Source organism: Pseudochaenichthys georgianus, chromosome 15 (genome assembly GCF_902827115.2).
Source record: "Pseudochaenichthys georgianus chromosome 15, fPseGeo1.2, whole genome shotgun sequence".
Lineage (NCBI taxonomy): Eukaryota > Metazoa > Chordata > Actinopteri > Perciformes > Channichthyidae > Pseudochaenichthys > Pseudochaenichthys georgianus.
Window position 1 is genome coordinate 36,570,850 of NC_047517.1, and position 15,503 is coordinate 36,586,352.

At 39.5% G+C, this 15,503-nt stretch overlaps 1 protein-coding gene across 10 annotated transcripts in view; it reads left to right on the plus strand.

The window, feature by feature from the left end:
• The window catches only part of LOC117459990 (LIM domain-binding protein 3-like), a 44,970-nt gene that overhangs the window by 27,601 nt on the left and 1,866 nt on the right, over positions 1–15,503 (plus strand). For 2 of the 10 annotated variants that reach the window (XM_034101180.2, XM_034101179.2), the window contains exons 6-13: positions 4,708–4,883; positions 6,185–6,233; positions 8,755–8,841; positions 9,597–9,653; positions 11,004–11,311; positions 12,022–12,376; positions 13,877–14,057; positions 14,518–14,638. In XM_034101180.2, coding sequence (XP_033957071.1) covers positions 4,708–4,883; positions 6,185–6,233; positions 8,755–8,841; positions 9,597–9,653; positions 11,004–11,311; positions 12,022–12,376; positions 13,877–14,057; positions 14,518–14,638 — 1,334 coding nt within the window. The remainder of the gene's footprint in view (positions 1–4,707; positions 4,884–6,184; positions 6,234–8,754; positions 8,842–9,596; positions 9,654–11,003; positions 11,312–12,021; positions 12,377–13,876; positions 14,058–14,517; positions 14,639–15,503) is intronic. The other 8 variants (XM_034101183.2, XM_034101184.2, XM_071205627.1 and 5 more) reach the window with 8 other exon arrangements.

Consider the following 15,503-nt stretch of genomic DNA (forward strand, 5'->3'; position numbering starts at 1 on the left):
ATAATAGTGTAAAAAACTTAAAAAGAAACAAAAGAGAGAAGTTTTAACATTGGTCCTCTAACATTTCCTCAGAGCCGAGCATGTACTGAGTGCAACGGGATATACATGTCGTGTTGTCGGGTTTTCAGAACGTCGCTTTTGGACATGTTGCCTGTGTTGTGTTGTGCAGAGTGATTATTGCATCATGGTGGTTTGCTGAGGGTTTCAGACTGAACGGTTGTTGTTGTTGTTGTTGTTGTTGTTGTTGTTGTTGTTGTTGTTGTTCAAAGAGACAAATGAGTCTCAAGAGGGAATACACCTCTGGGTTTTTATTACATTACATGTCACTTGTTGTTTTAGCGACTTACATACTCAATACTGTGGGCAATCCTCACAGGAGCAATTTGGGGTGAAGCGTCTCAGGGCATGCTGACTACAGTGGGGTTCGAACCTGTGCTCCCCTGATCCCAACACCAACGCAAAATCCACTGAGCCACAGCTTCCTTTTCATGTTTGTGGTGTTGCATGCATCTGCAGAGACATTTTATATATTATTATAAAAACGTAATTTATGACATCCATGCTGTAATACAATCATCTGTGACATCTGTTTTGCATTTACACAAAGGTCAAAATATGTGTTATGATTGAAAACGCATGAGCTTTATTTATTACCACGTTTGAATTATTAGGCTTGTAGCGCAGTGGGTTGTGCGTTGGTGTTGGGATCAGGGGGTCACAGGTTCAAACCCCACTGCAGTCAGCATGTCGTTGTGTCCCTGAGACACTTCACCCCCAAATTGCTCCTGTTGGGATTGTCCACAGTATTGAGTATGTAAGTCGCTTTGGATACAAGCGTCTAACATGTAATGTAATGTATTATTGTATCCAAGGAAACGGTGTGTATTATAAAACCAGTGCATAAGACCCATTGAAGGGAAAAAAGCAAATCAAAATCGCAATATTTAGGAATGTTTCTTTTTTATTGAGAATCGATTTTTGTATTTAAAAAATCACATATTCACAAGAAAACTCAGACATTTTTGGAGATTAAATCCATGAGTGTTTTAATCGGCGTGAACAGAAGAGTCCTCTGCTTATAATTATGCACAAAAATGAAATCCTAATAATCCAAATTATCGCCTCAGTTGCTTTTTGTTGCCCCCTAGTGGCATAAAAATGACATCTTGGACTATAAGATTATTGCAGTAAAGAGAGCTATTATAGGAATTCAATGTGTTTATGTTAAAGTATAAGGTTAAACTGATCCCACATACTTTTAAAATAATATGGAAAAGCACGCTGTCGTTCTGATTTGATAAACGACCTTTCTTATTGGAGGAAAGTGAACATTATTGTGAGCATGATTGGCCTGGATGCGTCTTCTTTTTAACACCTTCACACTACACACACCCTCCTCGTGTCCTACCCTCACACACACCCCTCAACCTTTCCCACCTCCAACCCCCCCCTCACCTCACAGCACCAGCTTCAGCCCCCCCGGCCCCCCCCCAGAGGCCCATCGAGGTGACGGCCCCCGGAGGGAAGTCCACCATCATCCATGCGCAGTACAACACCCCCATCAGCATGTACTCTCAGGACGCCATCATGGACGTCATCGCCGGGCAGACGCAGGGCATGGGGCACGACGCCGGGTAAGAGCACCTTCCTCCTCCTACTCCTCCTCCTCTTCCTCCTCTTTCGCCTCTTCATCATCCTCTTCCTCCTCACCAAAGTGTTGTCCTTCCTCCTTAATCATCTTCTCCTCTGGCGTCCTTTTTACTCGCCATATTCTTCCCACCATCCATTTTTCTTCCAACCAAAGCACCATCCATCTTTTCCTCTTCCTCCTCCTCACCCTGCCCATCCTTTTACTCCTCTTCCTCACCATATCTTCCTATCTCTTCCTCTCATGATCGTCTTTACAATTGGGTTTAAAACAATCAATTTTCAAAGACATAATTACCAAATATAGAAGTTGTTCATGCCAAAGACATCATCATTTTACATTTTGTACAACAGATTAAAGGTGGGGTAGGTAATTCACTTCAGAAACACTTGTTATATTCCATGGAATGCTCTTAACATCCCGATAGCAATGAATACATGAAATGCTTTGACAATAAATACATTCAAAATGTCATCTGTGGAAGCCGTGGCGCTGTAAAAAGCACGACCAATCATCTGAGCCGGCTAAAGTAACTGGATGGCCTACCTGCCTGTCAGCCTTCCATCTGTGCACAAACTTATCATCTCGTGCCCTCATTGGTCATGTGTGCGTTCGTGTGTGTTGGAGGAGGGGCTCTGTGAGGAAGTCTGAAGGAAGGGGCAGATTTCTTTGGCTGCATACTTTCAAATTCTAGCGCACTCAAGCTGGTTTCTCCATTCTTACCTATCCCAGCTTTAAATGTGGAAATTAATTTAAAAAAAGTTATTTATTTGTTATTTTTGTAACATCTTTCTCCCTTTCTCATATTCCTCTTTAAAATTATACCATTATATCAACCATTTTCCAATTACCAAATACTGAGGTATCTTACAGAAAAACTAATTTACGTTAAAAGGAAATATTAAATTATATATTTGTTAAATAAACAGAATTAAAAAAGTAGTTATATTCAATAAAATAAATAATTTACAGTTTACATTACATCATTCTGAAAGAATTTGCAGTTTTTCTCTCTGCAGCGTTGCATCTCTGGTTGCTGTTGTTGTTGTTGTTGTTGCTGCATTCCTCTTCCTCCTCTGACACTAACACATTTTTTTCCATCCTGTTGGAGAATTGCTCCTGGATCCGTGCTGCAGTGTGTGCATGAATTCAGAAATTGCTCTTGTTTTCACCTCTGAGAGTGAAAATGAAATTACTACAGACGTCTACACACACCCTCATAATCCACCTTTAGTTAGAATACCACGAGCTCCACTGAGAAACCAATCACACTTGCTGTTCGTCGCGCTGCGTCAAACTCTCATTCACTGAGAAGCGCTCGGAATACAAAACTAAACCGACAATAAGCTGGGTAGTAAAACTTAAATGAAAGAAAACCGAATGTTCTGAGTCCCTTTTTCTTCTTCTGGTGGTTTTTATCTGTTCGTTATGAGTCTAACAAACATCTAATACTAGAACACAATACAACGTGTTTTATGTCTCGTGTTTTTCATGCAAGAATGTCTTTAAATGCTGTTTTCAGCCTCTCAAAGATGAAGATGTACTGCTTTTATCACTTTTATCTAAAGTAACTGACAATGAGCCAAAAACAACAGTATTAAAGTGAAAATCTGTGGTTTTTGGAAAGAGTAAACAAGACATTTAAAGACATCAACTTGAACCCTTTTTTTCTGATGATTTTTAGAAGAATATTCTGAATATTCAATTAATTTATAATGAAAATAATCCTTAATTGCACCCCTAGAAGGATTTAAATAACTATCGGTACGACTTTACAATAAGACTACCCTGATAAAGGGTTTACGAACAGTTTGTAATTCATTTATTAATTAGGTTGTGAACACTTTATACATCATTAATAAGCTTTTATAAGACATGAGATAAACAGGGCAACTGTGACCGGTTGCTTGCCAAATAGTGAGCCCACATTAATCTGTAAGTACTAAGCCTCATAGAGAGGCGAAGTCCCTCCCTTTCCGGTGGAGCTCCATGGGACCTTATTTCGGAAAAAGTATGTATTGAAGTCAATGGAGAGAGAAAGATTATCTTTCGATCCCGTTTGAATTGTGCCACGAATTACACACATGATGTTTGTCAATTAAAAATTTTATTTTGCAAGTCAAAAAAATAAAAATGTGTCGTAAAACTGTGAAGTAACACTTTTTGTGTGAACCGCTCAATGAACTACATCTCCCGTCTCGCACCACACACCAAGACGGCCGTCACGTTGGAACATTTCACTTCTTTCTTTCAGAATGAGGCGGAAAGTATTAAAAGAGGTGAAAATCACTCCAAGTCTGGGCACGTTGAGAGCTGTGCATACACACAAGGGGAGTTAGTCGGTCCGTGAGAGCCAGCATGCGGGACCGGGACTCTGGGAGTAGTAGTCTTTCTAGTTGCGTATTTTTCATAGTCTTATATTTCAACAGTTTTACGACAAACTGTGACTTTTTTGACGTGGAAATTATTATTTAAGATTGACAAACATCATATGTGAAATTCATGGCACAATTCAAACGGGATCGAAAGATAATCTTTCTCTCCCCATTGACTTCAATACATAATTTTTTCGAAATGATGTCCCATGGGTCGGAAGTAGATGGGCGGGACTTCACCTCTCTATATTGACTACCTAGCTTCATCAGCCAGCATCCTTGGTATCTGTTGCTCACTGTGTTGATTCTCGCTACTTTTTTCAGCTTCCGAACTGGTTTATATATGAATGATATCATATTAAGGAGAATATCTCTAAATGTTGAGGACTTTGAGCGTCTGTCAGACATTTAACGCTATTTTCTGACATTTTATAGAAAATGTGTCTTAAAATAATCTTTAGTTGCTGCCCTATAGATATTTAAACCCTTTAACTTCCTCTCCATCTTTATTTAAATCAAGTTATGCAAAATCAAATCAACACCTACCCAATATTGCTTTCTTTTGCACCATCAATCCAAAGTATTACTTGCGTGTTGTAAAAACCTTTTAGCGCTGCAGGTCCTTCCTTAAAGTCAGCTCAAGCTTTACTGTCTGACCTGGTGTGGTGTGGGGGGGGTTTGCAGTCCCGTTAAAGAGGCTCTTATAGACAGCGACTCGCCGGTCTATCAGGCGGTTCAGAGTGCAGAAAAGGACCAGGATGTTGGTGGGGGGGGCCGTCGCAGCACCACAGCCAACATGCAGTCCAAGACCTTCAAAGTCCTGGCCCTCGTGACCGGCACCGAGGCCGGTAAGTCTGCAGGTTACTTTGATTTAGCGTAAAATCTCATATAAAAATAGACTATAAAACTATAGAGTGCCACAGTGACGCGTCCTAAAACCCGGAAGTAAACTCCTTCCGGTTCCTTTGTCAAAAAGCAATGCAATTTCTCCATAGGAATTTGGAAAATAGCTGGAAATAAGGGCTGTGGTTGAGACGCATTTAAGAGACAGATCACGTTTTGTTCAGCCGGATAATCTCCACATGTCTACCCTACTTTTAAAATTTTTGAATCATAAATCTAGTCGCCAGAAGCAAAATGCTAACGTTATGCTATAAAGGAACAACAGCAGGGTCGCTGCTTCAACGTCACGCCGACTTTAGATCCATATTCAAACATACAGATTCTAAATGGTACAAGTTGAAGCGTTTGTTCTAACAGTTTGCAGGAGGCAGGGACTTGCTTTCAAACAGAACAGGGCAAACAAACTTAGCGGGAACATTTACATGTTCGGTGTAATGACGTACAACGGCCTCGACAACTTCTGTAGTCCTATTCAGCCACTCTGCTGATGTATTTAATAGTAGAACAAAACGTGATCCGTCTCTTCAATGTGTCTCAACCACAGACCTTATTTCCAGCTATTTTCCAAAACCCTATGGAGTAAAATCCCATGGCTTTTTGTCGAAGGAACCGGAAGTGGTCAAATGCTAACTACTACTTCCGGGTTTTAGGACGCGTCACTGTGGCACTCTTTTGAAAGTTTGTAATCTGCTGTCTCCTCAGTTTATCTATTTTAACTGAGATAAAAAGTATTGTTCACACACCAATGAATTGTTTACAGTTTTTAAATTATTCAAACTTCCGTTACGGGGATGTACCCAATGTTGTGAACATTGCGCTAAAAGAGCAGTACACTGTGTATCTTAAGGATCATAAGGATTTATCTCCACAGGCCCAAAAAGTATGTTGGCGACCAAGCCCCCAAGAAGTGAACTGGACGTTAAATCTAATTTGTCTAGTGGCCAAACGGTAATACAACTTATTTGTCATTTGGCCCAAAAATACTTTTTCTTATTGACATATATTTGGAAAGAGACGTCTGTTAATCAGGGTAGATTTTAACTAACTCAACTACACAGTATCCAGTTAATAGCTCTTATTTAAAAGCTGAACCCAGAGTTTTTCCCTCTCCATTCATTTAACTGAGCCTTGACCAGCTGTGACGTAATGGATTGGACACATTTAGACGCTTGAGGCAGCAGATTACAAACTTTTCAACATTAGTGTCGGTAAACTTTGAACCGAGGAAGCCCGCTGACGTCTGCTGTTTGTGTTACAGTACCAGGGGAGGAGGAGGAGGAGGAAGAGGGGGCTCTGAGGAGGAGCAGGTAGGCAGCAGAGCTCCATTAAAAGCTGCTGACCCCCCACCACCACCAGCACCTTTACACTCGGCCCCCCCCCCCCTCACCTCTCCTCACTCCCCCGATCCGTCACCCCTTCTCTAAAATGATCGTGAAAACTAGCCCTATTTTAACACCCTTATTTTATAAGTACAAAGTTATTTTTGGTATTCAATTACATTTATTCAGTCTTAGTTGGGAGTACATTTTTTTTTTATATAAGCACCATGTCCTTCATCACTGTTTTCTCCAACAGGGGGCGCAATAGGATGATGGATCTCGTTTATTTATTTATTTTGTTTTCCCACTGATTAAACACCCACAATACATCTTATATAATATTAACAATAAACTCAAATAATAATGGTGCTTAAAATGCAGAAAAGTTTATAAAAATTTTACGCAAATATGGAGTTCTACAGAGACTAATATTCAAAGAAAATAAATCCTCAAAATACCTGATATCAAAGTCATAAATGTACGTTTTTCTTCTTGCTAATTTTTGGGTCTTTGATCATTTTCAAGTGTTTTCTTTACGAATTGTTTTAGTTTTTTTTTCCTCAGATATAATGTTACTCCCCTACACGTAGGTATTTCTTTATTTTACCTACAACGTCCCTAATAAGACCTCAAATAAAGCAGCCTGTAACTGCAGAAGATAATGTCTATCTTCACATTTTATGACCAAATCATTTTTGCTGAACGATTACTGAAGTCTCCTGTTGCTCTCTCCGCTAGTCTTCCTCTTATTTTAGCTTTAGTGTGGAGGACAACCCTTTTAACCCCCGCCCTCCTCCACCCTCCGCCCTGATGGATGCAGCTCTCTTTGCTCAGCACACTTATTTAATCATCCCTCCATTATGCACATCGATCGTTGCTGCTGCCTGAAATAAGAGCAGATACCCCCCCCCTCCCTTCAGTCTGTATCCAGAGTGCAATGACTCAACGTGAATCAATGGGGTCAGAGGTCAAGCTTTTATCCGCCCAGAAAGAGACTGTGGGTTTTGTCTCTAAATCCTCCTGAGATGTGACTCACACAAAGATGAACGCAGAGGGATATGTTCGATGCAATACGTTTTATAAAATCTGATATGGAGACCTCTACACGGATTATTTCAAGAATTAAAATACATAATGTTTTCTGTAGAGAAAAAAAAAACTGATAATATTCATTTATATCACATGTCAAAATAAATATAATTTCATAAATAATTTTAACTTTAAAGGTCACCTATCGTGCTAGTTTTAGGCAATAGCACAGGTCTCAGATATATACAAATATATAAAAAACATGTCTATGAAGTGTTTTGCTCAAAAGACCAAACAGATCACCCGTTCTAGCCATGACTCATATCCCTCTATTTCACTTCCTGTTTCTAAAGTGCTGATTTGGGGATAAAGCTTTAAAAAAATAAAAATTGATAAAAAATGTAAAAGGAGGGGTCTGAGCTCATGCGGGACCCGGCAGCTACTGTCTAAACTAAATACTGCCGTGATGAAACGCGATATCCCCCATATGTTTATGTATAAAAAACATCAAAAAGTGTATTTTGCATGATAGGTGCACTTTAAATGAGAATATATCTTTCTTAAATTTATAATTTATATAATTATAAGGATAACATAAAAGAAATATATATAAAAACATGTTAATATATTAGAGTGAACATAATACATGTTATGAATTAAATACATAAAAATACATATTAAATCAAATGAATATATCAAAAAATAAATAAAACTTATAGGAAATAATGTCATATTTAAATATAAAGAAATGAAAGTAAATGCATATATATATTTATAGCAATAAAAAGGTGGCTTCAATAATTCCCTGGAAAAGTTTAAAAACAAGTTGATTTTTATTAGTTTTAATTTCCCTCTCTAAACGCGAAACAATAAATAAACAAAAAACTAACAAAATATTTCTCTTCTCTCAAGATTCACTTTCATGCCAGTGATCATTTTCGTACAGTAGGTGGATGCGTTATGATTCTCAATCTTATAATGTGTTTGTCTCTTGTTGAGGTCTAAGGAGAATATTTATAGGAGAGACGGCTGAGGTGGAAATAAACTATAAATGAGTGTCAGTGACTTTATAGAAAAAAGGCAAATTGCTGGCTTACTGGACAAGAAGCAAGTAAACAAAACCTTTACTTCAGGAAATGATTGTGTTTCGAGATAAGAAAAAGAGTGCAAAGAAAACATATTTTAGAGCTCAATAAAAGGCATCCCTTTTTTTTCATTAAGGGTTTTTTTGTTTGCAGATGAAACCTTATTTTGGACCCAAATGAACACAAATATATCACATCTCACATCAACCTGAGCAATATGGAGCTTGATGATCTCTTTCCATGCTTTAACTAACCTTGTCTGATCAGTGTATACAATGTATATACAGTATACATTATACATGTATGTAGGGAGGGCAAATCTGCATGTGCAAATATATAAATATATGCATTATGCTTCCTACTTAGCGTGAATGCTAACGCTTCCTGTGCTTCAGCCCTACTGAGCATGCTTCAGCTTCTGCTGACTCCGCCCCTGTTGCTTTGGAACCCGCCCCTGCTGAACCTGGCCCCGCCCCCGACAGGTAACAGCAGCGGGTGTCTCTACTAACAAGTGGTGTGTGTGTGTGTGTGTGTGTGTGTGTGTGTGTGTGTGTGTGTGTGTGTGTGTGTGTGTGTGAAAGCCTGATATGTGTTTTTCCTGTGAGACATAGAGCTCCATTGTTTCTTGAAAAAGAGAGTTTTGTTTCTCATCAAATTGTGACTTTATTCTCTGAAAATGTTTACTTTGTGCAAATGTACGACTTTATAATGTCTGAGGATATTCAAGTTTTATTCTCATAATTTTGTGAGTTTTTCTTTATATTCAAAGAACATCAAAGGTTTTTTCTGACATGTGTTTTAGACAATCATGTTTTAATTGCACACTTTGTTTTAGGCTGGTTATCACTCAGCATTTGTTGTTGTTGTCAAGTGTCGAGGCTAAGTGAAGTCAAAACGAGAAAATACATGTATGCAGGAGGTCGGTATTAGTTGGTATAATTTCTTTCACAATGTCTGAATGATGCCAAGAATTTGTAAGTATATATGAATATTTTTCGCCTCAATCGCAAAAACAATAATTGACTTAAAGCAATGTCAAGCAGATCCGGATAGCGTAAAAGATGGTACTATCAATCGAAAGAAGACTTCAGGACAGTTACACTGAGGGGGAAAAAAGTATATTTTAAGCCCTTTGAGTTGGAATAACATGCCAAATGTGCTTAAAAGTCGCTAAGAAACACAACCCCAAAAAGCGTCTAGGATGCAGATGGTGATGTTGTTGTCTCTACACCTGCAGCCTGAAGCGACAGTCTGCCGCTGGTTACAGAGTCCAGCACAGGGTCGGAGGCTCCAGGTACAAAAACCTGCAGAGATCACCATGCTGACGGCTTCTTTTTATCACGCTGCCGCTTATTCTATGCTACTTAACACATCATCTGCAATTAAAACAGAGGCTTCTTTATCTAAAAACTCCTCGCAGTGCCTTATGGATTCAAGGCCTCAGTATGCTTTAAGAGAACTTGTTTGTTTGATGTCTTTTATGCAATTTTATCTATGAGCTTAATATGTCCCTTTAATTCCACAACATAAATCTGACAAGTTTTAAGAGTTAGTTTTATTTGTGCCATCTTGTCTCCAAAAATGTACCTTTTTTTAGATTTATTTTTTTCCTATCAATTATTGATTTGTTCAATTCACTTACTGAGTGCTTATATTTTACCGTAGTTCCTTGATGAAATGTACAATTATATCGAGACTGCATAGGTAATGTAACTTATTTAGCTGTTTTCCATTATTTGAGCCAATGGAAGCATGTTGATTTTAAAATAGTAGAGGCCCCAGGATGGAGCCTTGAGGAACTCCGCATGTCGAATATATCCTCTCAGATGTGTAATTACATAGATAATCAAAATCAAAATAAACTCTTAAGAAAGGCTCTTTGATTCGCTGCAAAATGTATTATCCCAAAGTCATGAAAGAAGACTGTAGAAAATCTACAAAAAGTGTCCATCCTGATTCCTTCATTAAAAGGTGTTTTCTACCAACAAGCGCTTTGTTTGAAGCATACTGAGACCTTTATTTTAAAATGGGTGACATTGAAGGGATTGAACCCCTAACCCCAACTTCAGGACATCTTGAATAATGGCTTAATCCGTTCATCAACTGAATAACATGCTGAGTCACAATTACATCTTTATTTTAATGTCAAGATACTGACTCATTCCCTACATGCTGGTCTCCCTCGGCTGTTTTTATTAAAACTCCTGCTTTAAGTTTCCTGTCATTTGCGTGTATACAAAGCTAAGATATACAAAACCCAGTTAACTCTGATTTGGTGATTTGCAGGTAAAATGAGGGTTGTTTACAACTAGATTACATATAACAGCATTTTAATATTTCATAAATAAAGAATTTTTATTACGAAGAATACTTTTAACCTTCAAATCAACAAATCAGTGCTCAGAGTCTGCAAGTATTTCTGCAGGTGATTAAAACAAATTGTTCAGGTATCATGCATGGATTATTATGGTATAATCATTTTGTGTCTCTTTGTAGTTGTTTTGTGTCTTCTTATGAACCATGAGAACATTCTGGTGTGCACAGGAAGGCTAGAAGTGCATGTTTTCAGAACAACAGCTTAATGAGTTTGGCAGGTTTACTGAACCCTGTGATGAATCAACTTTTTCCCCCCCTCCTTCTCCAGCCAATACAGTCAGCCTCCTGCCATGCACCAGGCTCCACAAGGCCCGCCTCCACAGCAGTACCAGCAGCCAATGCCGCAACAGCAATACCAGCAGCCAATGCAACAACAACAATACCAGCAGCCAATGCAACATCAGCAATTCCAACAACCAATGCAACAACAACAATACCAGCAGCCAATCCCGCAGCAGTATCAGCAGCCGCCCACGCAACAGGCCCCGCCCACTCAGCAGAGCTCCATTCAGATCCCTCTTGGCTCCGCCCCTCCCAAGGTGGTCAGCACCGCCTGCATCTATCCCTCCCAGCCAGGTGATCTTTGCTACGTTTTACAAGATTACAATGTCAACATGATAACGTAGTAACCTACATTTGCCAAATATATACGTTTTTACTGAATAGATATTGTACAGTATGCTTGACCGGCTTCTAATGTTTTTTCTTTTGTTTTATTCAACTACTTCAATTGAATATTAATCGATATTAATACAGACAATGAATGAAACAGACAATCGCAAACAAAATGTAATAAAAGTGGGAGAGCAGAAAGAATAGCTTATAAAGAAACTAGCCTTTTGTTAGTCATCAAAAAATATAATCATGTCCATGTATAGATACAGCAATACAATTTAATTTCTCATCCTATTTTTCAATATTTTTAACTATATCTCCGGCAGATTTCAACAAAGATTTCTTGTTCACAATCGTGCATAATCTGACAAAGTGATGGAGCTTTCTCTAGAAGCATCAAAATCGAGTTGACAGTGTCCCAAACACTTTTCCTATCGCCCTCGGGATAGCGTTTGTCACTTTTTCAACATGAGGAAGAATCTTCAATACAAATGCAACACGGCATTGATTTAAAGTCTTAGGAGGGTCTCATGTCTGAATACTCCAGTTGTCTCAGTCATTTCAGTTCAGATCATTCTTCAAATTTTTGTTTTCAAATGGCACTGCTTTGTTGTTGCATTATTACTGAGTTTGAAGCTTTTACAAAAGTTTTTCCTGTCCTCCATCTTCAGCTCCACCCCCTGCTGCTCAGCCTTGCCCCCCCGCTGCTGCTCCCCCCCAACCCCCCGCGGCCCCCTCCCCCTCTAACCGACCCCCCTGGGTGTCCGACACCAACTTCGCAGACAAGTTCGACCCCAGTAAGATGACCACCACCATGAAGGTGCTGCAGCTGCCCCAGGGCGCCCCTCCTCCACCTACATACAACCCCAACCCCTCCTCCTCCGCACCTGCAGCTCCAATCCCCGCCCCCGCCACACCAACCCCCGTCACCTTCACACCTGTGGCGAGGGGCGTGGCTCAGAGGGCGGAGAGGTTCGCCGCCAGCAGCCGCACGCCTCTCTGCGGGTCCTGCAACGGCGTCATCAGGTACTTTATACATACTGATTACATATATGATAGTTTGCTTGAATACAAAAATAAAGAATAGAGATGTTTTGTTACTGCCCAGTATATGAATATATGTGTAGAGGTTAAATCATAAGGTAATTATCTTTATTTTTAGCCCTCTTCCCTGGTCTTATTGTAAACTTTTTTACCTGTCTGCCTGTCTTCCTGTTTGCCTGTCTACACTTACACCTGTCCTGTATAAAAGTTCTTAAGCTCAATTATTTCTGACTTAGGATGCAAAAGTTAAGAGGTAATAAAAAAACAGGTAGCTTCAAAGTCAACTTTATTGTCAATCTTTCAGTTTGTGTGTACAGAGAGATCGAAATACCATTTCCCACAATCCTGAATACAATAACAAAGATATATACAAATATGTATATATATTATATATATAATATATATATACACACACACAATCAACAGAGGCCTGTACTACGAAGCCGGATTCTCGCTTAGCGAGCTAACTTCAGGGTAAACTCGGGGTTTTCGGTCCTACGGCGCTGGTTCACTTTTTACCGGGCTAGATCTCCATGGTAACCTATGCTGAACGGATAACCTGCTCCGGAGCAGAGCAGGTTTGGTTCCAGGATAAGAGATCAACTCAGTGAAAGCACTGCCTGCTGACCAATCAGAGCTCAGTGTGCGGAGTTTAAAGCGATCAAGTCATATTACAGGTTAAAGGAAATACAGAAAAGCTGCCGTTGCAGGAAAGACGGCCGGCAAAAATCACCGACTGTGTGAACGTGAAAATTAATAGAATATCACCTCCATCTTCAGAGCAATCTGACTATTATAACATTAGCGTTAAGAAAGCTTAATTAAATATCATAAGTAACCGGATCAAAGTAACATTACGTACAGTCCGAGGCACTGTGAGTGCAGACGTCGATGTGTCCCATTTATTTCCTTATCTGAGTCAGCTGAGCCGTATCTGGCCGTGCAACACTCAGTGTCACATACTGTATGCAGAAGTATTATTTTAAGCAACACATAAGTTGACGAAACAATCGAGTCAAATGTAATTAAAGTCAGATCCACTCGTGTCTTAGCACGACAATACCAGTGATATCATAAACCTGTTAATGTAGGCATTCAAACACTTTTTCTTTTCCCAGCTGTATTCACCTTGCAGGTGCAGCTATGTGGCTTTTATCCTGGATCAAGTGTTTAAGTCATGGATGTTTAAAGTTTAACTGCGCTGTCAGTACGCTTGTCCCTGTTTGTGATTGGTTAAATGTTGCTAGCCCCGCCCCTTTCATGTGAACGCGCACTCAGCCGGACAGAGAAACCCTGGCTGGAGTTAACGAGTTGATAACCAGCGTCGTAGGACCGCTTAGCGAGAGCGCGTTTGTTTTGGGTTAGTTAAGATAACTCAAACATATCCAGGGTCTGTTGAACTGGATTCGTAGTACAGGCCTTTGGTCATTCACACCTGCAGCTGACTGACAATGTTGTAAATTATGTTGTTTTTGTTTGCAGGGGCCCCTTCCTGTCGGCCCTGGGCCGCTCCTGGCACCCGGAGGAGTTTCACTGTCACTACTGCCACATGTCTCTGGCGGACGCCAGCTTCGTGGAGGAGCAGAACAACGTTTACTGCGAGAACTGCTACGAGGAGTTCTTCGCCCCGACCTGCGCTCGCTGCAGCACCAAGATCATGGGGGTGAGACGCTACACCTGTCTGTCTGTTAACCTGTTAACCTGTCTGTCTGTACACCTGTATGTCTAAACATCTGTACACCTGTCTGTCTGTACACCTGTATGTCTAAACATCTGTTCACCTGTCTATACGCCTGTTTACCTGTCTACCTTTTAACCCTCTGAATTTTGCACATTTTTATACAAAGCTACCTCAAAAAGTCAAACAAAAGTCAACTTTATTGTCAATCTTTCAGTTTGTGTGTACAGACAGAGAGATCGAAATACCGTTTCCCACAATCCCGAATACAAAAATACTAATATGTATATACATATATATATATATATATATGTATATACATATATATATATATGCACATATTAAGACAAAAGCTCAACAATCAATATATACAAAATAACAGTCACTGCACAGCTTTCCACTTGTCATCACAACACCCTAACACACACTGATCTGTGTGTAACAGGAAGTGATGCACGCCCTGCGGCAGACGTGGCACACCACCTGCTTCGTGTGCGCCGCCTGCGGTAAACCCTTCGGAAATAGCCTCTTCCACATGGAGGACGGGGAGCCGTACTGCGAGAAAGGTACGTCAACACTTTGTTTTATTTATCGTATGATATTATACTGGGTAAATTATTTTAATAGAACACAGAGTGAAGCCTTGAATCTGAACCCTTATTGAAATATAAGGCAAGGCAAGTTTATTTATATGGCACTTTTCAACACAAGGCAATTCAAAGTGCTTTACAAAAATGAAAGACGTTAAGAACATAAAACACATTGGAAATATTAAAAAGCAAAGATAATAAAACATGAATAAAAGTTACAGTGTGAGATGTGAATAGTTCAATTAAAAGTAGCAACAAAAAGAAAAGTCTTCAGCCTGGATTTAAAAGTAGTCAGAGGTGCAGCGGACCTGCAGGTTTCTGGGAGTTTGCTCCAGATAAATTAATTCTCACATTTCTATACCCCAAGTATTTCTGTGAAATTATAGTTATTTTGACACTTTTCTAACCTTTTTATATTCTTGTCATCCTTCTCTTTCATCCATTCCCAGATGGGATTTAAGAAAATAAGCTTTTTTTTAAAACATTGAGAATTCGTTTTACATTTTTGAGAATATGAGAAAGAAAATAAAAAGTATTTTCCCTTGAATTATAGTAAATATGTGCATCCAATCTACCAAATCTATTTCGAAGCCACAGTGGATTGTTTCTTTAACCCCCAGACAGTGTCTCTAATATAACCCCCCTCTTCTCTGTTATAATGCATCATCCATCACTTTTAAACATTTACAGGAAGTTTCACTTCTTATTTCTGTACACACACACACACACACACACACACACACACACACACATACATACACACACACACACACACACACATACACACACACACACACACATACACACACACACACGTCATGTCGTCAGAGAAAAAATCACA